General features: G+C 43.6%; 1 protein-coding gene across 2 annotated transcripts in view; it reads right to left on the bottom strand.

Moving 5' to 3' along the window:
* Positions 1-3,186: 3,186 nt before the first annotated feature.
* WASHC3 (WASH complex subunit 3) overlaps positions 3,187-25,793 on the bottom strand; it is a 43,654-nt gene continuing 21,047 nt past the window's right edge. For both annotated transcript variants that reach the window (XM_084795309.1, XM_084795310.1), the window contains exons 6-7: positions 12,727-12,791; positions 3,187-3,901 (exon numbers count right to left, since the gene is read on the bottom strand). In XM_084795309.1, the coding sequence (XP_084651435.1) occupies positions 3,817-3,901; positions 12,727-12,791 (150 nt within the window). In that variant the 3' untranslated portion in view covers positions 3,187-3,816. The remainder of the gene's footprint in view (positions 3,902-12,726; positions 12,792-25,793) is intronic.

The following is a 25,793-nucleotide window of genomic DNA, read 5'->3' as shown; positions in this document are numbered from 1 at the left end:
TGTAGCCTGTTATATGGGTTCTTCTATTGCACTTTAATTTGGGAATAATATTAACAGAAAATATAGTTAAGTACAACTATTTTTACTTCAAAATGTTCTTCCGATTAATACCACAGAAGATTTATTTTTCTTTTCTGGTTTTTCGAGACAGGATTTCTCTGTGTAGCCCTGGATGTCCTGTAACTTGCTCTGTAGACCAGGCTGGCCTTGAACTCGGAGATCAACCTGCCTCTCCCTCTTGAGCACTGAGATTAAAGGTTTGTGCCACCACCATCCTGCTGGTTGAGTCTTTTTTTTTTTTTTTAAGTGAATTCTTTTCTTTTTCTCTTAGTGCTAGAATGACATGTGTCACTTCACTCTGGTCATGTTCCTCTGGCTTTTAAAGGGGCAAATGTGCTGACAGGGATGTAACAAGAGTAGCCGACGCATGGCAAAGGAAGCCCAGTGCGTGTGTCCTAGCACAGGCATCAACTGCGGACCAAATTCAGTTATCCTTCAACAGGATCATTACAAGGAAATGGTTTCTTAAGGCAATTTTAGAAAATGGTCTGGAAAACACAGAACCAATGTGCCAATACTAGCCATTCCTAGACCTTTCCGGTCTTTGGGACATGAGTTATAAAATCAGATAAGGGCCAGGTAATTATTTTGGCAGACGCATTTCCTCTGAAGACAATTCAGAGAATTGCGTTAGACATAGCCACATGACTGTAATTGCCTAGAGATTCTATCAAGAAGGGGCCTGTATGTTCATGTGACTTTCTTAGTGGTTTCCCTAAACATTTAGGTTTCCCTAAACGGAAGCATATTGATCACAGCATGATGGATATTAAAGACGAGTTCATGTTTCAGAGGGCAGAACAAGAATAGATAACATTCATGGCGTATGATGCTAATGGGAGGAAATGGGGCCTCACTCATGCCATAACTGTCGAATAGCTCCAGCATACAAACCTCCATTCTACAAGTCAGCTTAACTGAAAAGGCCGAGGTTGCAATTAAATTAAGTCTAATTAAAGTTGAAACTGAGAGCTGGAGAGACGATGGCTCAGCAGTTAAGCGTCCTTGCTGCTCTTCCAGAGGAAGGATGGAGGGCAGGGAGGCACACACACTCAATTCCCAACAACCATGTGGCAACTCATTAACTCATAGTTAATAACTCCAAAACGCTATGTTCGTAACTCCAGCTCCATGGGATCAGATGCTTTACTGGCATGATGGAGGAACAGGAACAAAATTCATCTTTTCTTTAAAAATGAAAAACAACAACAACAAAACTCCAAAAAAACAAACAAATAAACAAACAAAACTCCAAACACCGAGTTTTGGATATTGCAAATCAGGCGGTACAGGACAGAGATCTCCCCACGGAAACACTGAGGAATGGTGCAGTGTCCAGGACACTGCAGAGGGAAGAAGACCTCAGGGTAGCTTGGCCATCTCCCTGAGTTGGGCAGGAAGAGTTCAGATGATAAAGATGCTCAAGTGGTGGAAGTCAGGGCACGGAATGCTAGAGAGAGGAACTGGACCAGGATGCTGACAACGAGTCTCCCTGGGACTTTAGCTAAATTGTAGTTGGCACACGGTTGTAAACAAACTGTCAAGGCTAGAAAAGAAAGCAGGGGACAAAGAGCTGGTATATCCTCAGGGTATAGGGGGCTGGTACACCCCCAGAGTACAGGGGGCTGGCGCACCCCCAGGGTACAGGGAACTGGCGTACCCCCAGGGTACAGGGGGCTGGCATGCCCCCAGGGTACAGGAGACTGGTGTACCCCCAAGGTACAGGGGGCTGGCACACATGAACTGAGCTGAGCCCTGAAGGGAAGGAACTCACCTTGCCCCACAATCCCTAATCTAAAAGACACTTTGCAACCACAAAACTTAGGAGGAAGCTTCAAGCCCAAGTAGCTAACTCAACAGTAATTCCAGTACAAAGCCCAAACATTAAAACCCCAGGAGGCCCAAACCTGATGGTGTGCGTGCGCCAAGCTCCAGACTGGCTGCATCCCTTCGATCCTGGATAACAAAGTGCTCCAAAGTAAAACTCTCACCTGTAATTACTATTTCTCCTAAACCTGTTCTCTTTTGAGCTATTGAATTCAGTAATTTGTGTTTGAGGGAGGGGGCCTGGACTTGAGATGGAGTTTTGGAAGAATCAGCTTATTTCCGGGAAAACCATGGGCCTGGACAATGAAGGACATGCACTGACAGCAGTTCAACATATAGTAGTTACTATTTGTGTTGATCTTCCAGTTTTTCTACACTCAGTCAGTGGAAGCCTGTTCAAGTTGGTCGTTTTGTCTTTTTGACTCCCGCCTGGCTTGTTTCTAGTATTAATAGCTCCCTTGCCTTCTCATGATAGTGTGTTCCAGGCATGTGCGTGCGCGCTCTCTCTCCCTCTCTCTCTCTTCCCCCCCCCCTCTCCTCTCTCTCCTTTCTTCTACACACACACACACAGACACATCGACACACACACACACACACACACACACACACACACACACACACACACACACACACACACCCTCCCTAGGCTTAAAGCTATCTATTTTTCCTTAGAAGCCACATTACCTTTTAGTGGGAAATGTGTGCTGGGGCTTTCAGTTGATTTTACTGTACTGACCTTTATATCCTATAATCCTGTTACACTTGCCTGTGGTCTTTAGAAGCTTTTAAACATACCTTTACCATGGACTTTCTAAATGGACAGTGATAGCATCTGTAAGTAATGGCAGTTTGACTTCTTCACATCTGTCCATCTTTGATCTCTTCTCTTGCCTCTCTGTGGCAGTACACCCTAGAGGTGTAGGGGTAGCGACTGTCCTCGGAAGCCACTCTGTCCTGGTGGGTTATGGAAGCTGCCTAAGCAAGGGTCTCTATCTGGTGGACCCCGGGGCCCCATAAGCTCCCCTGCAGCTCTTAGGGCATTCACTGCTATACTGCAGCCTGGACGACACGCTGGTTTCCCTCTTGTTCTTGTTCTCTCAATTACGCTTTCTGAGATAATCTCACAAATGACCTGCACAGACCAGGGCCTTTTCTCAAGTGCTACTTTCCGGAGATCTAAACTAAGAACCTGATTAATTAAAAGCTTTTACATATCTTTCCTAAGCATTTTAGAAGCTTTTCTAGGCCATGTTTAGGTACTTATTTATGAAGATTCACTTGCACGGTGATACGAGAACATTTTAACTTTAGAAATTTAATGTTATGTCAGGGCAAACAAGGAGCCAATGACAGTGAAGACTGCTCTCCCAAACCACATTGTGATCACCCCAATAATTCTATCTGGTGATAGGTAAAACAAAATATCTGATTTTGATAATATATAAACTGTTGTCCAAGGCATAAAAAGATATATATGCTATCAAGTACCATCAATGAGTTCCATAAAAGATATGTGTATGTTTTAAACAATGTCTTTCTGCCTGAGGTGTCTTCAGTAAGTTTGCAAAACAAATGTATACAATAATTTTCAAACTAACATATTCACTAAAGTGAATAATTTACTTAGGCACATTCTCTTGTTCTTATGTGAAGTCGACTTTTGGCCAGTAAGCCCAAACTAACTCCATTTTAGAATGTTCACTGAATCTATCTTAGTACTTGTAGCACTTGAAGCAATTTATGTTGTTCTATTTTTAACTTCAGAGCATTTTATTTGGTCAACAAACCATATTGGAAGGTTATAAATGCTTTATGTATTTTTTTAAACAGAGGACGGATGGAATAGTTATGTGGCCATTTAACAATTTTCACCAAGAGCTCGAGTTGAGAGGCCTCCACAGAACATAAACACATCATTTCACATCCAACTTAGTCGCTGAAGGAAGACTCACTATCTGAACTTTCTTCTATGGCTTTTTCACTTTCACCATTAGGCACTGGAGCATCTGGCTTCCTGAAAAAGAAGGGAAAAATTTAAAGGTTTTTCCAACTGAAGGCAAGCACTTACAAACTGTAAACTAGGTTCATCTTGAAATACTGTTGGGAATAAATCTGCCGCGCCTGTGTCCCTTACCAGGAACCTCCAGCAGGACACCACAGTACGCGCTCTCTGGCTCCTGCGCACTGGCTGGGGATTAAGTGCTATTCCTGCAGAGGCCACAGCACTCTTGGCAGCCCTTACACAGTGTACTCCTTCATCTCATCACCATGGAGACCCAACTATAGACAGGGATGTGATCTGAATAGGCAGCCCTGACTGCACACTAAGGTACAGAGAGGAAAGTAGGAATGGAAAGAAAATGAAAGCGGTGGAAACTTAGAAGCAGAAAGGCGTTCAGGAATGGCTGAGAAGCTCAGGCCACATGGAAACCTTGCGGGGGAGGAGTGCATGGTCAAGGAAGGCTCTTAATGTCCATGGGACGTTGTTTGTGGTTTTACTCTAGAGAATGAATTTTAAAAGTATGAGTTGGTTAAAAAAGACTACTGTGTCAAAGACAGCCCAACAGGGAGCACAGACTGCTTATACCCCAACTTTGTAGGAGTGTGCTTTACTAAACAAAATGACAACTCAACAGGGCCTTTCAAAGCCACTGGGAGAGGCTGGGCAGATGGCTCAGTTGGTAAAGCATTTGCCTTGCAAGTGTGATGATGAGAAGTTCGGGTTCATTCCCCAAACCACCGGAAATGGTGATACATGCTTGTAATCCAGAGCTGGTGGGGTGGGAAGTGGAGACAGGTGGGCCGGTCCGTCTAACATACTTGGTAAGGTTTCAGGACAGCAAGAGACCTTGTCTCAAACAAAAGGTGGAAGAAGGCGCCTGAGGGATGGCACACAAGGTTGTCCTCTGGCCTCCACTGGACAAGCACACATGTGCGTGTCTGGACCTACACCCAGAAACATGTACCCATCTCCTCACACTCCCAAGACACGTAAAAACTGTTTTAAATGGGCCTCAGTAGTGTTTTGCCAGGAGACCATCAACCGAACACCGATGCGCTCCTCCTTAGCCCCTGTTCGCTTTTACCAGAAAGCAGAACAAGCAAGCACAGTACCCAGGGGGGAAAGCAGAATAAGCAAGCACAGTACCCAGCTGGGAAAGCCGAGAGAGAAAAGGGAGAATAATGAGATGCTATGCATTCCTAGCTGAAATTACCGGATTTATTACTGCCCCTTGGTTCTTACTAAAGATTCAGGAGATTTCACTGATAAAAATTATCACTAAAATGAGGCAATGCATAGTCTGCTTGTTACTTATAGCTCCCAAAAATTACGGCTAAAATATGGCCATTGATTTTAATATATTTGGTTTGTTGTCAAATAAAAGAAAATGCCAGCACTGTTCTGACCTATCAGATATAAACTAACTTACTCCCTGAACAATTTTAGACGATGCCTTTGAGTCACATGGACTCAACAAAGAAAAGTTTCAAAGTTCTGAAGTAGCATTTCAGGTTTGGTTGACGCTTTATCTGCCTAAAATACTAATCCAGGCTCATTGGCAGCAGTGGGCAGCGCCAGGCATGTGCTTCCTGCCATGTTCCTTTCTGCTATGTGGTTCATTTCTAACACCTCCATTTCCAGCTCTGGAATTCGCCCTGTAGACCAGGCTGGCCTCAAATGATGCCTGCCTGCCTCCATCTCACAAGGGCTGGCATTAAAGCATGCTCACCTTCCATTTTCATTAACTTTAAAGGAAAAAAAAAGTTACTACAGGGAATTGTTTCACTACTACATCCAATTTATGTTAGCATCTATGTCAGCTCAAATAAAGCAGTGTATACATTTCTCTAAAATGAATGTTACATAAGAAAAGGGTTAGCTGGGTAGGGTGATACATGCTTACAATCTCAGTCTTTGCTGGGACAGGAGGATTGCTGTGAGTTTATGGGTCATCTTGGCCTACACAGCAAGATCTTGTGTCCAAAACAAAACACTTTAAAAAAATTAAAAGGGTAAATATAGTTAAGTCTAGAAAGGAGCAAAACCTAATGTGAAGTGCAATGTGACCATCTGAAAAATATTAGTTCTGCTGAGCCACAACCTGAGAGGTTGTTCTGCCATCTCGGATCTTCTACAATTTTTGACTCTGGTGACTTATAGTTTTCATTGTTATTAACATCTTTGGGAAAATTTACGCCTAGGTTTGATTTTTCTGTTTGTTTTGAGGCTGTCATAAATGGGACTGACTTCTTAGCTGTTCTTTTCCAGTGAGTCAGTGAGTGGGAAGCAACCTTGATCCACCAGCAGGTCCTCTGCACTTCCTGTCCCCTCATCTCCTGGTACCTAACACGCTCACCGTAACCTGAGACTTTGCTGAGAGTTCGAGGACTTCTGGTGGCCTCGGGGTCTTTAAAGTGCATGATCATATCATCTGCAAACTGATGATAATTTGCATTGCGCAGTGGCTACAAGCATGGATCTAGGGCCAGGCTGTTCCAACCCCAGCCTTGATACTTCCTTGTTAAACAACATGGCAGCGATTACTTTATCACTGTGCCCAGGTGTCTGTCCATATGGACATGATGACATCGTTAATAACTCTCAGGTACTGATTGGAACCTGCCCACAGAGAACACTGATGAATGTCACCTGTATTACGCGATCTCACCATCACACACCTACACCTACACCACACACCTACTATTTGCTAGGGGCTACGTTCCTACAGCTAACATGACCACCACTGGGATCTTGCCCTAAAGCAGCTAGTTTATTACTGGGGAGACAGAAATGCAAACAAATTGTTACAGAGTGTGATCGGACCTGTTGGTAAAACTGGCTTAGTTCAGAGCGGACTCAAAAGAGATGAAAACACCTGTGGAGAGCTTTCAGCTAGCAGGAGGGTTTCTCCAGAAACAGGAAGTGGTGGAGACAGGTGAAATGAGCGCACTCTGGGTAGGCAATGAAACGGGAACACTGTAGCACCGTGCACTTGGGATCGCAGGACTTTGGGTGGCTACCGTGCTAGGTTATTGAGGCAAACAACAGACATTAGGACCTGTGGCAGGCCCAGCAGAAGGGCGGGAGGCAATCCTCCAGTGTTAGGTTTTCACTGAAATGGCGTCTCCTGAGACTCCTAAGTTCTCATTTCCTTTAGAACTGACATACAGTTCAGATACTAGAGAACTCGCCATCTTAAGTGCCTGTGATGGGCTTTGGTAGATGCATGAGGCTGGGCACCACCACCATGATTCAATTCTACTTTTATGACAGGGAACAGAAGCCTCTACACATTTCCTTTTACCCCTCACTCGGGGGAAATGAACAATGAGCTTCTTCTCCTAAGGATCTGCCTGTTCTGGCCATCTCATGTAAACACGATCACACAATGCCCGTTTGTTGTGCCTGGGCTCTTTCAGCCAGCATGGTTCCAACAGTGGCCATCCATGCGGCAGCATCACAGCATACCGCTCATTTCCTGGCGGATACTGGTCTACTTTATACAACACCACATTTTGCTTATCCACCACCAAATCAAGGACATGCAGGTTGTTTTACTACTGTGTTATACAAACCACGTTACTCTGAGTATTTGTGTCCAAGTTTTTCCATGAACACACATTTCTGTGGTGTATGGTAACTGTGCACCTTAAGAAACTTCTTCAAGCGTATTCCTTGTACATGTACTACGTTACAAAAGGATACTTCATACAAGGATAAATTCTATGTTGAGCACACTCACCCTATACTTTTTTCTCCCACCCTACTCCCATGTGTCCCCTTGGTTCCCTGGACAGTCTTGCTTCTGCTTTCATGACATACATACATTTATGACTACATGCACCTATATATAATCCAGGAATCAAGCCAAGAGAGAACATGTTTACCTTTTAAAGAAAGACAGAGGTTCCTATTTAATTAAGAGTATCCATATAGGTCTGAGTGTGGTTTGTGCCTGTCTGCAAGTGTCTGCAGAGGCCAGAGGAGGGTGGCAGGCCTGCTGGAGCTGGAGTTACAGGCAGCTGTTTGTAATTCAGGTTTTGTTCTATGTTTTTAGTCCTTTGCACGCTGTAGATCTCAGGCCTTCTGCCACTCTACAGGCTGTGTGCTCCCTGGGCAAACCAGCTCCTTCGCCCACAGACCTGTCTAGTCATCGGCTCCCACTTCTCAGTTGTTGGCATTGTTTCCTAAGTGTCTCTGTCTTATTCAGAAAGCTCCTGTCTGTGCCTGTATCTTAGAGTGATTTCCCCACATTTCCCTCTAAGGGTTTCAGAACTCCAGGTCTTACATTAAGGCCTTTGATCCATTGGACTTGACGTTTATACATGAGGAGGGAGGGAGGAAGGGAGAGAGAGAGAGAGAGAGAGAGAGAGAGAGAGAGAGAGAGAGAGAGAGAGAGAGACAGACACACACACATAGTGAGAAAGAGAGAGAGAGAGAGAGACAGACAGACAGATAGACACACACACAGAGAGAAAGAGAGAGAGAGAGAGAGAGAGAGAGAGAGAGAGAGAGAGAGAGAGAGAGAGAAAAGACAGACTTTCATTGTTCTACATGTGGCTATCCACTTTGTTGTCACCATTTTTTGAAGCCGTCTTTTCTCTAATGTGTATTTTTGTCATCTTTGGTGCAATCAGGTGGCTGCCACTATTCGGGTTTCTGAGTCCTCTGCTCTGTCACTGGTCTCTATGGCATTATTAAGGCTCTGTAGTATAAACTAGAGCCAGGTTTGGTGATCCCTCCACCTTTCCTCCCTTTGCTGTCTGTGAGGAGAACGTAAGTGTCAGTGAGATAGCTGTCCCCAGGGCAAACGTCAGCTGAGCCAGCTCTGTTTAAGGCCAATATAGCAACATAGCAACATGTCTCCTGGTTCAAATCCATAGGAAGCACACTGTGCCCTCCCCTCTAGATTGAGAGTGTGGCCAGATGAATCTTGGCTCCAGGAATCTACTCCTAGGGCGGTGTCTCAGCTAGGGTTTCTGTTGCTGTGATGAAACACCATGACCAAAAAGCAAGTTGGGGAGGAAAGGGGTTCTATGGCTTACACTTCCATATTGTAGTCCATCACTGGAGGAAGCCAGGACAGGAACTCAAACAGGGCAGGAACCTGGAGGCAGGAGCTGGTGTAGAGGCCATGGAGGGATGCTGCTTACCAGCTTGCTTCCCCTGGCTTGCACAGCCTGTTTTCTTATAGAACCCAGGACCACCTGCCCAGAGATGGCACCACCCATAATGGGCTGGGCCCTCCCTCACTAATTAAGTAAATGCCCTACAGGCTTGCGTACAGCCAGATCTTTCAGAAGTATTTTCTTAATTGAGGCTCCCCCCTTTAGAATGACTCTACCTTGTGCTGAACTGACACAAACTAGCCAGCACAGATGGGTGCTGTGCCTGACTAGCTTTCTCAGCACCAGATCTGATCCCCAACATGGGGGAAAAAAAAAATGTCTATTCTTTGCTACATATTTGGAAGCAGAGATTTTCAGCTTGAGAAAATAGAGTATAGTTTTAAGTGATGATATTCTGTGTATGAAATACACCTGTTGAAAACATGATGCTACAGGAAACCTCAGGACTGTGTAGAGTTTGCTACATATTCCTCATTAAAACACTCAGAAATCACAGCCAGCACCATTAAACACTCGCTGCTGTCCAGAGCTCTCCTGAGCACCTACATCCTTACTGAGGAGCTGAATCTATTTCCCATTTGACTGATGGACCCATGCCTACAGAGATAGAAAGAGGCAGGGCAGACTCCAATCCCAACTGCTGCGTGCTGACTGTCTCTAACTGAGCCTGAGGGCACTTGCTCCTAAGATGCACAGGATCAAAGTCCAATCTGCCATCCCAGAGACACAAACACAGTCATTCCTGTGCAATACTAATGTCGGTTCAGAGACACAAAGGGGTGAAACGTTTGTTTCTTGGTAAGAAAATCTAGGCACTGATTGAAAGAAGCTTAAAAGCACAATTTACTCATTCTGTATTTCTGGATACAATACTAAGGCAGTTTAATTTCTGAATAAATATTAACAAAGAGTTTCAATTTCTTCCTCAAACTCTTAAGTATGACAGTGACTTTCTCATGTCTTTTTTATGTCAGTAGCACCAAAACTAATTTTGGGAAGCTGAGGATTAAAAAAATAATAAAGTATCTAATTAAAATAATTAGAAGTATCAAACAAATACATATTCAGTAATTATCAAACATCTTTGTCGAATATCTCAAATTTGAGGATAGACATGATGTCTAGTAAAACTGCTGATCGTCTTTATCATATGAACTTTGCTTTAGAACAGCGTGCTTCTACCTTCCAACTTTTGACGTCCAGCAATGAGTCCAACCACCTGCTTACTAATGACATTTATTTCTCCTCCATTTCAGTGCGGCTACCTGCTCAGGACAGACAGATCTAGACTAGCTCTTGACAGTTATATGGATTTGTTGTTACTGATGCTAATAAAAACAGAAAGTATATGCTTAGCCTTGTAAAGAAAATAAAATCAGGGCACTCTTTACTGAAAGTTCTTGAATGAGACTTATTTTGTACCTAAGATTCTAAACAAAACTGCCCTCCCCTTGGATGGCACACTTCCTTCTTGCACACTACGTCAGACTTCTCGGGTGATGGTCTCTAACTTGTGTGACCCCCAACTCCACAGCACCAACGTCCTCTGTGGACATGGTGGCTGTTCCACTTATATTAACCTAAGTGGAGATGGAAAAGTTTGCAGTGGCAATTGGTTAAGAGTCAGTCCACTTCAATCAGGGCCCCTGGTGGCCATCGGCATGCACCTATGAGGTAATAGGTCAGAAGTCAGCCTCAAGGATGTGGTTACTTACGGAATGGCTTTTCTGTAAGGCCATGCTAACCCTTACTGGAATCCTACCCTACAACTTGGCACCCATCTCATCACAGATGAATGTTGCTCAACATTTATAGACAATGACATCGACCCACATTTGCTAAGGGTAACATAAGAGCACACTGGGTGTGTGTGGGTTTCTCCCCTGGATCGCTACTTACAGATCTCTTAGGTGACAACACCTAACACTCCTGAAGAATAAGGAGTTACCTAGGCCCAAGAGAGTGGAAAGGAGTTCCGAGGAGAGTTAAGACAACAACAGAAGAAAGGCCAGAGGGAACAGGAAGATGATCTGTTCAACGAAGTGCACCTGCAATAGCTGCACAGAGTAAACACTACAGAAGTATCAGGAGCTTGAGAAATAACCCAGAGCACGGTGGGAAAAGCGTTTACATGTAACAGTTAGACGCCATATGTTGAAGGCAAGAATGAAGATGCAAACAAATGCACTTGGCTTGAAAGAGGACACAAGAACAATCACGTGCTACTGCAGTAATTCAGGAGAAACGAGGAGACCCAGAACAAACAGCAGTGGTATACAGGCATGCTACCATGTGTAAGGGACTTGAAAAATGAGGAAAGCCATAGTGACTGATGTCACAGGGGTAGGGAGGAGGGAGGGAAGAAACGAAGATGATCTGCATGCTGCTTGTGTGAACAGCTGCTTCAGTGAAGGTGCCATGCATCAGACTTCGTTTGGGAGGGACATGAAAGGAAACCAGCAGGAAGCCAAAGACTGGACACAGAGCGAGTGCAGGTGTTTACAGGACAGCGGCTCTCCTGCTTCTCCAGCGTGAAATGGCATCATTTAAAGGTCATTTTTGATTTTTGTTATGATTTATGGCCTATTCTATATATTCAGAAGCAAAAGGAGTCCCAATTGATGGGGAACGTACTTATAATTACACAAGGGTACCAAAACAGATTAAATCCAAATGTTCAATTCTTATTTTAAAAAGATGCCACAATTCATCTATTTTTAAAATGCCAGAAACAACTTCCAGAACACATGTTAAACATTCCAGATATGCTTTTGCTCAGGTCACCAAGCCACGATATGGTAGTCAATCCTTCTGCCATTTGGACTCACACCAAATGAACATACATGTTGGAAAATCCATTGTTGGCAGCTTTAAAGGCATTCTTAAATTTCACATTTTTGAAGATAAAATATGAGAAGATGACTTTTCTGGTGCTCCATTTCTAAGACACACACCTTTTCCTGAAGGGCTGGAGCCAAGAACAGTTCCAAAGCTTACTGCTAGCACAGTCTGAAAGCCTGGGTGACACAGGGGCGAGCGAAAGCTCCAGCTAGAAAGACTCTTTGTGAGCATTTGGAAACTTGTAATGCAGGAGAGTTGTGAAGAACCCATGAAGATATGTACTCTACTGAAATGAACTACATAGCAAGGTTGGCTCAGATGACATGAGCTACGGTCAAAGTTCTGAGCCGTGATTTCTCAGCACTTCTAAAAAACATTTTACGACACACATACGTTGGCATCTATTTCAGAATAACCATTAATGTGCACCCAGGACTCTATTTATCCTGGTCACTCCTCAGTCTTGCTTAATCTAGCTCATGGTAGAACACATTTCTTATGTACGACAGCCTTAAGAAAAAAAAAAAACAGGTAGATAATATCTTATCACATCACCCCCCAAAGAAAAACCAACACGGGGGAAAAAACCCCAACAACCTCCCCCACCATATGCCCAGCCACCCAAATCTGGCCAGATTCATCGCTGAATTTCATCTCCTGAAGTGTTCAACGGCTGCTTTTAGTAGCCTAGGACATTTCTTTTTCTTTTCTTTTCTTTTTTTTAAATATAGCAGGGACATGATTTATGATGATATTTCCAACCATAAAACATTGTATAGGAAACACTAGAGATCTTCAAGTATGTTTTTGTTCTAATCAACAGACTTACTATCTTATCCATGTGATTTTATTAGAAATATTACTTACTCAAGAAGCTCCGGATCCAGCCCTTCTGATATCATTTTGTTTCTGATCGCCATCACTGGAACACCCTAGGCAAAAGACAAAAGATAATAATGATGCAGCTATAAGAAAGCCTTCGTCATTACTTCCATTAACAAACAAGGAGGAGTCATGGAGGAGCCTCACTGTGTAAAGCAGCTGTCCTTTTGTGTCTGCGGATGATGTGCAAGGCACCATCCACATAAGCCCAGACCAAGTCACATGAACTATCTTGTCGCTGCTGAGGTTGCGCAGGACAAGTGGACTGCATGCTCACCAGAGGATGGAGAGCTCAGAAGATGAGGAGTTTGGTAAACAGACAGAATGAATAGTTGACTATGCTTTTCAAAAAAAAAAAAAAAAGATGGTGGAGCTTTTCAAAACATGACATATAAGTGTAAATGTTCACACAATAAGCAAACACCCTGATTTCATGTAGACACCTTAGGGATGCAGAATCCAAGCAACATATCTGTATGTCTTCCCAACAACACCGCAAACATGAAGCAAGGACCATATAGGCGGTAAACTGGAAAACACTGACAACTGAATTCAGGTTAAGAATACCAAAGCAGTAAGAAAGGGATGTATCAGAAAGGACCACAAATGCATTGGAAAACAAGAACTCACTTGATGAGTAAACCAACTCCACACCTTCATGTTGCTGAATGTGGATGTTACAAAGCCTTTGACATCAGTAAACGGTTTCTGATAGTAGTACTCTCCAAAATTAATTCAAAATAGAATGCACAGTGAGTCTCAGGTGTTTCGGTCAGCCCTCGCCCGTGTTGCAGCGCGTGGCTACACTGAAGCCCTGGCCCTCCACAGAGCATGTATACTCTGCCCTGTGCAGACAGTCCCGCTGCATGGCAGTAGGATGCTACCTGAGACACTGCGCTTGGGTTCAGGACTACTGTATGCTAAGAACTGCAGTGCCTGTTTAACATATAAAGATTTTTGCTCTTATAGAAACAATGCTATAATTATTGAATACAAACTTTTGTCATATTTTTCCACTGTTGTTCCTCAGCACGTAAATGTCAAATTAGTGTAATTTCGGTTGCTGTGTGTTCAAATGTTTGAAGGTAAGAATTGCTGTTTGAGTTTCATGAAAAGAATAGGTTGGGTGGGAGAGATGGTCCAATGGTTAGGCGCTCTGGCAGCTCTTCAGAGGTTCAGAGCGTGGTTCCCAGCAGCTGTGTCCGGCAGCTCACAGCCTGTTAGGAGCAATGAGGTACTTGTGCTCAGGGCTGAGCACTAGGAAACCAGGAGTATTAAACAGGGTTGTCTCTTCGATGTAAGAAATGCACAACCCGCTTTCTCCCAGAAGTCTGGGGATGGAGGCTGCCAATAGCCCAGGTGACCCTTGTGCTATCTGTATTGCCAGGGGCTCCCCAAGCTCCCACACCCTGGAACAGAGGTGGCTAGTAGCCCAGATGATCCTGCACTGTCTACGACTGAGACCCTGCCAGCTCCTCCCTGAGGCCCTTAGGATAACACATGTAGCCTGTCTATAGAGCCGCCTTCATGGAAGAAGTGACATGAGAAGAAGAGCTTTGATCTAATTATGTCTCCTTGTGTACATGGGATTGTGTTCTGTCAGGAAACCTTTTTCCAATTTGTACTGTACTTAAATATACTGTTTCTATAAGTCTGAAGCAACAGCAGCCACCGAGCTGTGCTGAGCAGGATTTCCTTCTAGCCTCACATGGATCATTTCCCTGCTGGCCACGGTACTTGCAGAGACACCACACCAACTCTCCCTAACTCTAGCTCTAAAGGATCAGACACCCTCACCTGTACATACCCACACACACAAACACACATACAAACACACACACAGACACACACACAAAGACACACAATGTTCAGAGAATTTTGGTTTGTAGTTAAAACAGAATTACCAAAGATTTCTGAGATACTTTTAAACAGTTTTGTTTATTTTTGCTGTTCCCTAAGCACTGATATTCTAAGGATAAAAGGGGGAAAGAACAGAGTTCATGCCATATTTCCTAAAAACAACAAGAATCAGACAACCTCTACTTCGATTAAGTATGATTTGATGTCAGAAGGTCTTTCTACAAACACAACTGTGTGATTTATTTATCATATGTTAGCATAAGCCACAGGACATCACTGGAAAGGTTACAAAAATAAATTACAAACCCAGAAAGCAGAAGAGAAGAAAAATGAGGTTACCCCCCCAAAACAAAACCCCAAATAAAATAAAAAGCAAAAAACACGAACACCAGAATCTTCTAAAATATAGCACAAAAAGTATATGTATGGGGCAAAAGGGAGGGGAGGTGGGGGAAGTGAAAATCAGAGATGTTGGTAGGATCAGAGAAACTCTCCATTTTAACACATTCACGGAACTGATTATACTGAAAGAATAACAGACATCTGAACTTGAAGCTCCATTTTTTTACCTTACTTTTTTGGAACTGGTTTCAGAAGGAGAGCACGGAAATACCCAGAGCGCAGTGAGCCTCTGTCCCTTCCATGTACTGATGACACAGGCAAAGGGGAATACACCAGTTTCCAACAGTCTGTCCTGCGGAAGGTTCTAATCACACCTTAAGAGAAATCTCACATGGCTTGACAGAAAACAAAGCCACTCACTGGGCCTGTGTCCCGAGGGTGCGCTCCAATAGGACCTGCTGAAGTATCTGCAGGGAGGCTGCCCAGCTCAGGCTTCTGCTATGTTCTTGCTAGTACGTCAAGTAACACAGCTTGGTTCCTTAACCATCAAGAAGTGTCCAATTTCTAATCTCAAAGAGACAAAGCTACTGGTGGTCTAAGGAGAACACAGGAGACCTCGAAACTGAAGCCGACGGAACTGTGGGATTGTTTTTGGCAAGCGGTAAGGGCAGTTTGTCCAACATAAGTAATGAAGGAGAGAGAAGGCAGCCATGGGTCTGCTGTTCCAGAAATTCATGTCTGCATTTGCGTCATTGGACAAAGTCTGTAAAGAAGCCACGCTAATGAAATTAGGACAGCAGCACTAATGGTTAAATACTAGTTTCTTATATCACAAAAACCGTTTGAAGGTTTCCAGGCCTGCCAATATTTATACATATCTGTTATTGTGTTAATGAAAACCAAGCTACTAAATCTCTCTATAAATCATGCTGAAATTTTCTTAAAATTTTAGACCTGAAGGTTGGGGTGAGGGGGGAGAGGACTATGCTTCTTGAAAAAAAAAACTTATATTTTAGGATTTTTTTCCCTTTCTCTCATTTTATGAATTTGACTCCAACAATTTAGTTGTAAGAAGTGGAAAATAAGAAGTCCTTTCCTTGCATAGGACAAGCATAATAAAAGTTGACTGGGTGCACAGGAAGAGAGGGACATGTTTTGTAGAGGGAGCAGCGCTGGCACCTGTAACCCGAGCACTCCAGGCTTGGGCAGAAGATCGCAAGGCTGGGGCCAGCCTGGGCTACACAGCAAGGCTGTCTCAAACCATTCTCATTTGCAAAGAGACAGGTGTGTAGAGGTAACATGCTATAGGCTGCAAAGGAGCCCCTCCACTCTAATCAGCGTCCGTAACGTGGTGACATGGACTCAACCAGAGCTTCGCCTTCTGCTGTTTCAGAGGTGCTAATTTTAATCATTTACTTATGTTTGTTCAGTTGTTTATCTTGAGACAGGATTTTATGTAGCCCAGACTTATACAGCTTGGGGCTGGCCCTGAATTCTTGATCCTCCTGCCTTCACCTCCCAAATTGCGGTATTACAGGCGTGCATCTCTATGGTTAAGAATGCCATTTTAAAAACACATTAACATTTTATAAAATGGTATGGACTTATGTTAAGGATATATTTTTCTGATAAAATACACACAGACACACACACATACACACACTCACACACAATCTGTTTTCTGACCAAATCATGAAACAAAATACATGTTCAATGATTTTTTTTCTCTTGGGAGCTTCCATAAAGGAATATAAAATTAACTTAAATAGATATCTTCAAAACTTTAACATAATATAGCTATTGGGGCTGGAGAGCTGGCTCAGAGGTTGAGGGCACTGTCTGTTCTTCCAGAGGTCCTGAGTTCAATTCCCAGCACCCACATGGTGGCTCACAACCATCTATAGTGTGATCTGATGCCCTCTTCTGTCATGGAGGCAGAGCACTGTATACATAATAAAAATGGATAAATCTTTGAAAAAAGGGAAAGGAAAGAAGGAAAAAAAAACCCCAAAGAACATAATATAGCTATCTAAAGAAGGAAGTGCTGTTACTAAGCCTTCTCTCCAGCCCCTGAAATTTATTATAAAGTCATTTTGGAATTTGTTAACCAAATTACAAGTCTATGAGTTCAGATGTCAAAAACATGCACATATTATTCATGTAAATTTAAAACCATTTCTCCAAATATGACAATGAAAGCAACAAAGAAGATTCTAGTAATCGGACCCAGAAATTTACTTTTGAGTTAATTTTCCAGCTGGGGTAAGGCATTTGGACAGCAGTGTTATGATGTTCTCATTCTTTGACTTTGGGGATCCATACGTACACAAAGAAAGATGGTCAGGGTCGGCACCCATCGGGGCTCCTGAGCTGCAGGAAAGAGCCGTGGATCTGGTGATGTCGCGTCATCAGCCTTAGTCTAAGCAAAGGATTGTAGGTCCTTTGTGAACCTGGCCCAGGAAATGAAGGTGTCCCTGTGTGCTGGAGGCACTTGGGTCTGGACCTGCGGATAGGCAGACCTCTCCCTCCTGAGGGAGCTTGCCTCCCGTGACAGCTCACCTGGTCTTCTGATCTTTATTTCTCCTCTTGTAAGTTAACCAAACTGCTAGATAAACAAGTTAATAGGAAAGGGGAGCGCTGTGTACTTCTAAAAGGAATAGACAAAGGGAAGTAACTGTTTAGGCTCCAGCGGCTACTTTCCCCCCTGACCCATCGGGAAAGCTTTCAGGTGAGGTCCTTTATTTCTGGCAGAGGTGGACACTGAGGAAGGAAGAAAGGCCTGACGAGTCAAGGCTGCGTACTAAAATGTACTGGCAGGTCCAAGTGAAGGAAGGACTCCACTTCCAGCAAACACAACTGTGCCTTCAGTTAGATGCCTTCTAGAGAGCTGGGAGAGGTTGTGCGATGAAGGACATGAAGTCAGAAGCGTGTGTTTCTGTGCCGGGGGAGGACAGGTGTGCTACCGTGGGCTAACACAACCGAGACCGGCTTTATTGGCACTGAGTGATGTTAAATGAGATGGATATTTGACTTGAAGAGGTTATTTCAAACACTGCATCTTATGTAGTCTCTAAATTAGTTTAATACGAAACTCAGATGACTTCATGAATAAACGCATTCTTAGCATTTGACTTTCAGGCAGGTCACGGGGACTGAACAGGTTAGGCTTGGCAGCAAGTGTCTTAACCTGCTGAGCCATCCTGTTGGCTCTCAGTTACATTGTGAATATTATTTTGCATTTTCTATTTTCTTACTTTTCATTTACCCTTTTTAAATTACTTAGAAATTTTACTTTACTTTTGTGTGTGAGCGGCACATGCGTGTGCACATGTTTGTGTGTGTGTGTGTGTGTGTGTGTGTGTGTGTGTGTGTGTGTTGTACTTGCTGGTGCCTGCAGTGGTCAAAAGATGGTATCAGATCCTCTGGAGCTACAGTTACAGGTAGCTGTGAGCCCCCTAATATGAGTGCAGGGAGCCAAACTACAAGGGGAGCAAGAACTCTTAACTGTGAGCCATCTCTCTACTCCTGAAACTTGCTTTTAATTAAAATTAATTTTTAAAGTATCTGATAGAACATTAAAAACAAAGGACTCAAGTGTGTGGTAGCCAAGTGTCGCTCAGCAACTCCAGGAGAGACTGGCCTCCGTGGAAGCACATCAGTTTGTTGGCATGTGGCTGTTCTTCACATGTGACCTTTCATAGGTTCACAATCAAACTGGGTTTGCCAAGCACCCTGAGCACCAGGCATAAAAGCAGCCTGGCAAACAAAACAAGTGAACACCTTGATAAAAATGCCACACTGAAAATTCTAAGACACTAGCATGGAAGGCCACTGAGCTGGAGGAGCCCAGTGACAGTGACATCAGAGACAGAGGACAGTGGGAGAATCAAGGGAGGCGTAAATAACAGTACCAAATAGGCCCTGGCACCCACAGGATGCAGTGCTCAGAGTCTGCTGCATGGCAACCACTTCCCGCTGTCTTCATGGCACCTCAGGAAAAACATGAATCTTAAAATCTGAGTTAAATTTACTATTTATTTGCTAACATCCATTAAAAAAAAAAAGCTGGATAGGTGACACAGGCCTGTAATTCCAGCTACCTGGGAGGTCAAGGCAGGAAGATAACGTGTTTAAGAACTGCTTGGACACAGAATGAATTCAAGGCCGGCCAGGAAACTCAGTGTGAGACCTCATCTCAGAAAACAAAACAAGTGCCAGGAGCAGTGCCTCACGCCTTTAATCCCAGCACCCAGGAGGCAGAGGCAGGCAGATCTACAAGGTGAGTTCCAGGACAGCCAGGGCCACACAGAGAAACCCTGTCTCGAATAAACAGACCAAAGCAACAAGAAAAAAAAAAAGAAAAAAAAAAAAAACCTAACCTCCCCAAACTAAACAAAAACATCCCCTCCCCAATAAACCCAAAGTTAAAAAGGTTCCAACCTGAACCTGAGACCCACCCCATGGGAGAGAGCCAACTCCTGACACTATTAATGACACTCTGCTGGGCTTGCAGAGAGGAGCCTAGCATAACTGTCCTCTGAGAGGCTCCGCCCAGCAGCAGATGCTGAGACTCACAGCCAACCACTGGGCAATAAGTAGGGAGTCTTGTGGAAAGGTAGGGGGAGAGAGAAAAGGACCTGGAGGTGACAGGGGCTTCCCAAGAAAACCAACAGAGAGGCCTGCTGAGACTGAAGCACCAAGGACCTTGCATGGACTGGACCTGGGGCCTCTGGTGAGGGGAGCAGGGCTGTCTCTGACATGGACTCTGTGGCCTGCTTTTCCATCACTTCACCTGGCGGGACTGCCTTGCCAGGCCACAGGGGGAAGAGGAGAAGTTCAGTCCTGATGGGACTTGATGAGCTGGGGTGGATGGGAAGGGGGGCCCCTCTTTTCTGAGGAACAGGGGAGGGGGAAGAGGGAGGGCGAGGGGGACTGGGAGATGAAGAGGGATGGGACTATGACCAGGATGTAAAGTAAATAAATAAATTAATTAACTAAGTAATTAAAAAATAAAAATTAATTTTCTTTTTGGTGTTTTGAGACAGGGTTTCTCTGTGTAGCCTTGGCTGCTCTGGACTCCCTTTATCAACCAGGCTGGCCTCGAACTCACAGTGATCTGTCTGCCTCTGTCTCTTGAGTGCTGGGATTAAAGGCGTGCGTCACCACGCTTTGCTTAAAAATTTTAAGAAGGTTATACATACAGCTTAGAGGTAGAGCTTTTGCATAGCATTTGGGGGGCCTTGGGTTCAGTTCCCAGCACTGAAGGAAAAAAACAGCCAATAAGAACCCCCCCCACACCATTATACAAAGGCAAATGATAATTTTGTTTTGGAGACAGGGTCTCACTGTATAACCCAGGCTGACCTGGATCTTATGTAGCCCAGGATGTCCTTAAATTTGTGATCTTCTTACCCTGGCCTCTGGGATTACAGAATATGCCACTATATCAGGTAGGAATGTGCCTTAACATTAAATTTATGTACACTGTGACTTGCTCTGAGTGCCCCATCTTTCAAGACAACATGAAGATGTTTAAAAGAAAAGCAAAGTGATTTATAACTAACAATCTTTATAGATTTTATAACTGGCATGAAGTATTTCACAAATAGTATTCTTAGGAATTCAGTTCACTGGCATTAGGAGGACATCAGTAATTTTTATATTTATCAAAAGCATGACAGAAAGTTTTCTTTTTAGGCTCTTTGATAGCATCATGGCAAAGGACGGGCAATATCGTGGGTGCTAGCTTATCCACTTAAGACAAAGTTCTAGCTAGTTTCTGTACTTGCATTAAGGTAGGCTCTAGAACAAAGCGGCTATCGGAGGCCACCTGAGCCCCTTACTCCAGCTCCCAGTTCCTCCTCATGGGTCCACTGCTCTACAGACCTGCGTTCTACTTATAGTTAAACCAGCACAGCAACGGCTTTGCTGGCACAAAGTAGGAAGCTTGTCAAATCACTGGCTGTGTGGCTTTTACCTTCACTAAAACAGTGTGAGATTGTCCCTTCACCTTACAAATCTTTCTATGTTCATAAAAAAAAGCCTTGACATCTATTATTGTTATAAAACCTCAGGTATTATAAAAAAGAAACATGTATTCATACTTAGAAGTAACATATACTTGTTAAGCTAAATCTGGAACCAATGTTGGCAGCTGGCATCACTACAAACCATAACTCTGTCTTTTGGACACACTGTTGATTAGTGAAAGCAACCTATCCTGTTGTCACCTGGACCGTGGGAAGCCACACTGTACCCATATAAAAAGGGTCCGAGTGCCAACTACTCGTATGATAACTCTACCTTGCTTGCTATCTAAAGAGAACTTTACATCACGCTTGATGGTGTACCCAGGGCCAAGGTGTATTGCCTCTTGAACATCTTTAATAATCACTTGGAGACTCTCTGCCCTTAAGTAATGGAAGTCTCATTTGCCTAGGCCAGTGTTCACTGCTGGCAATGGACGCATCAGAACCACCAGAACCAGAGACTCTTCAAGCCAAAGAAAATAGAGCTTTGAAAAGTCTAAGTGTCTGAAGAGCCTGTTTTGGCAAATATGGTTTCAAAAAGCACAAGTCATTAGCTCCCTTAATGTGGAAGTAGGACTTTCCCAATGCACAATTTATTACTGGCACAAGATTCACCAAGCTCTGCCAGTAAAAGGGGGGAGACTTGTTGGAAAAGTGATCTACGTACACTATTCCAGTTAAGTTATAAAAGCAATATGTAACTTAGCAGAAGCTGGTGCCACACTATTATGGTAACAAGCACTAAAGCAGAATCAATTATCTGCCACATTTGGAACAAAATGCTATTACTCACTGAAAAATCTTGTATAAAACTTAGTTTAAAAGGAAAAGAAAAAAAAAAGTCAGAAAATGCCTGCAGGTGTTCCAGGAACCTTTATTAATGGCAAGGTCTAAATCTGAGGATTAATGAATAGATCATAAATCTAGAAGGAAGTTCAAGTCTCAGTTTATACATGAGGAAACAGGCTTCAAGGTGACAAGGTTTGAACAGGGTCATACATGTGTGAGACAAGGCTAAGAAGCTACACTGAGTTGCGTTTCAGGGGCACACATGCTTCTAGGCGCTCAGCCCGTCTCTCAGAACAACTGCTCTCTGCAGTGGAGAGCATCCTGTATCCCCCAGACGTGTACCCGAAAAAGATGCAGGAGCCAAAATGCAAGTATTGCTTCCTGTTCTGTGGACAGGGACTTGGGAAACAAATGAAAGACCATGTTAGTTTCCATTGGAAGACATTTATATTGGTTAACATAATTTATTAGGCTTTAAAGTAGATCTATGGGGCTGTGACAAGTGAGGAAGGGCAACTCTAAAAGCAATACATTCCTGGAGAGAGCCAGGACTTAGGTACAGTGAGCTTTCATGGCACCTTATGGAGGAAGGCCCCACCCCCATTATAAGCGCATTTTATTACTCAGAGGGAGCTTGAAAACAGAAGTGATGCTTTTGTAACCTACAGGACTTTCCTATGGTGACGAGAGTGGTCACTGCATGGGTAGCCTGCAGATTCAAGCTTTTTATACTAGAGAAAACATTGAGAAGGTTTGAAAAGGGCCTTTGTACCCTCTAGTTAGAGGATGGAAGGGTTCTAAACAATTCTGGGAGGAAGCAGAAGAAAAGATAACAAGGTTGCTGAGAGTATCCTGCAACAAGAGCCTACTGAGGATCTCACACTGTGGATAAAGATAAGCTCAGCACAGGTGGGCTCACTTTATGAGTAAGAACACATGGCACTGAGATGGAAAGAAATGGCAGTGTTGTCCCGATGTGAAGCTGTGTGGCACCACTGGCCCCCTTTTGAGAGTAGGATTCATACTGTGATGTAAGTACTGTGAGGTCCTTTGTTAGAAACAGATTTGTTGCTTTAGCCCAGGCTGTCTTTGCTTTTGTCAATACAAATACAAATAACCCCCTAATAGCTAAGATGTGGGCTTCTGTGATCCAGCTTCAGTGGCTTACAATAACGCATGCAGTGGATGGCGAATTGCTCGAGACTGTATCTATATACAAGCAAAAGTCCTTGGTTCTTTGCCGTCAGTCTTCCTCTGCATTAACAGTCTTAGGAAAGCAAGAGACGCAGTGACCCTATGAAGCTGAGAAAAGTAGGGCATTTCAGGAACATGTCCAAACTTTCAGGCAGAATAAAGTAGGTTTCACCACCTTAAGGCAATTTACAATGAAGGAATGCTCTAGAATTAGCTAGAGTTAGGCTGCTTTGGGGGAGTAACAATGTTGTAGTTAGGGTTTCTGTTGCTGTGAAGAGACACCTTGACCATGGCAATTCTTACAAAGGAAGACATTTAATTGGAGCTGGTTTACAGTTCAAAGGTTTAGTTCATTACTGCCATGGTGGATGGCAGGTGGACAGTCTTGGTGCTGGAGGACCAGAGAGTTTGACAGCTTGATCCACAAGCAGAAGGAGACTGTGTGCCACACTGGGCATAGCTTGAACATCTGAGACCTCAAAGCCCACCCTCACAGTGACACTTCCTCCAACAATGCCACACCTCCTAATTGTACCACTCCCTGTGGGCCACGCATGCAAACATATGCATCTATGGGGGTCATGCCTATTCGAACCACCACAGCAGTAAAGTATGTTTACCATCTGATCTATATGCACTCCACTCTGCTTATTTCCACATGCAAGGAACTGAACCAACCGAGGAGAGTATACAACTGATTAGAAGGGCAAGAGAAAACAGGAGGGCATACCACCACCCTGGATGAGGACAGGTCTCCTCCCATCCCTGATAAACTGAATGAGTAGACGCCATGGCTCTCTAATGACTCTACAGCCAGGCATTTTCTAAAGAAGGTGGTAGTTCCAACTTTGACAGCTACTCACAACGTATGTAAGAAACACAAAAAGTATTTACTTATAGATTAACAATTTGATGCCAGAGATTAGTGTTAACCTTGAGAGACTCCTCTTGCCTTGGCCCTATAAAATATTTAAAACCACCAACTTGAATAAACAGGAGCTATTGGGCTGGAGAGATGGCTCAGAGGTTAAGAGCACTGACTGCTCTTCCAGAGGTCCTGAGTTCAATTCCCAGCAACCACATGGTGGTTCACAGCCATCTGTAATGAGATCTGGTGCCCTCTTCTGGCCTTCAGGTGTACATGCAGGCAGAACACTGTACTTAATAAATAAACTTTAAAAACAAAAACAAAAACAAAAAAAAACCAGGAGCTATTTAGACATTCTACATGACTTTAAGCTGGAGCAGAGAACAGGCAGGTGGCATCACGCTGTGGTTGAAAAGATGGATTGAGCATCTGTATAGTGCTATCATGGCTGGGGTTCCTATCACCATGATGGGATAGGACAGTGGCCCTAAGCAACTTGAGGAGGAAAGGGTTTCTTTCAGCTTCAACTCTCAGGTCACACTTCGTCTCTTAGCTTGCTTGCCATGGATTGTTCAGCCTGCTTTCTTATGGAACGGAGGACCACTTGCTCAGGCTGGCACCACCACAGTGGGCTGGGCCCTTCCACATCAACCATTAATCAAGGGAAAGCCTGACAAACTTGCTATAGGCCAATCTGATGGATGCACTTTCTAAATTGAGAGTCCTTTCCCCAAGTGACCCCAACTTGCGTCAGGTTGACAAAAAAGTCAACCAAGGCTACTTGCTATTTTTCCTCATACAGTTCCTCCCTTGACTTGTGATATTTTATACACACACACACACACACACACACACACACCACACCACATACAGGACAGGTAATTTATACAGACTCTATGTCATGGGTCTATCACACACACACACACACACACACACACACACACACACACACACACTTACTTTAAGTAACTAATAACAGTATTGCATACAGTCAGAGAAAAGAGTATGAAATAACAAATTCCGCACTGACTATAAGAATGGCTGAGTAGGTCAGTGAAGGGAGATGCTGTTGCAGCTTCATGCATTGGTAGGTTCAGAAGGCAGGATGTGAGATGAGTGGGATATGAAAATGTAGTGATGAAGAGAAGCAGAATCTAGGTTCAGAGCTGGAAAGCATCGTGCTTATGTGAGGAAGGACTTGTGGTTTGGTTTGAATGAAGAATGGAATTCAGGACAAGGAGCAGTAGGAAACAAAAGTTGGGTAATAAGAGTCTGGGATACAGGTTGGCACAATGAACTAAAAACAATAAAATTAAATTTAACTTGGATGGACTTCCAGTTTTGGAATGGCAGGATAAAGATATTGCTTCTCCCTTTCTTCTTGAAAACCACCCCCAAACAATTAGAAAACAACCTCTAACTCTACTGACTAAGAGGCATGCAAGAACCACAGTGCTTGAAAATTAGAAGCAGAGAGAAGGATGATTGCTGAGGCAGGGTAATGGAGGACGGTCAAGTCCATGTGCCCAGGGGGAGGTCCCACAAAGGAGCAGCCCTTCCAGGAGCATGGAATGCCGAGAACATGGGACACCTGTGCCACAGGCTAGGGGAGGCAGGGGCTTCAAACAGGGAAAAGCTGAGGCCGATCAAACTGGACCACTGCTTATGCTCAGGCCGAGAAGCAGAAAGTACAGTCTAGAGTAGAGCCAAGAAGCACTTCTAGAGAGTTATGGTTTTTTTTTTTCCTTAACAAAACATTTATTTTTTAAAAAAACATTTTAAAACAAAAATTTATAAAGACATTAGTAAAAATATTTTAAAATATTTTAATATTAGAGACCATTTTAAAAGCACATATGGTCTGGCTCTAACTTCCACATCTAGAGATTCCAGTTGTGTGGGGTGGAGACATGAGCCTGTATTTTATAGACCTCTCATTCTAAAGACTAGGGCAGAAGACACTGTCATTT

The sequence above is a fragment of the Acomys minous genome, assembly GCF_964271855.1.
Source record: "Acomys minous genome assembly, chromosome: 9".
Lineage (NCBI taxonomy): Eukaryota > Metazoa > Chordata > Mammalia > Rodentia > Muridae > Acomys > Acomys minous.
This window is presented reverse-complemented; position numbering and strand designations above follow the sequence as displayed.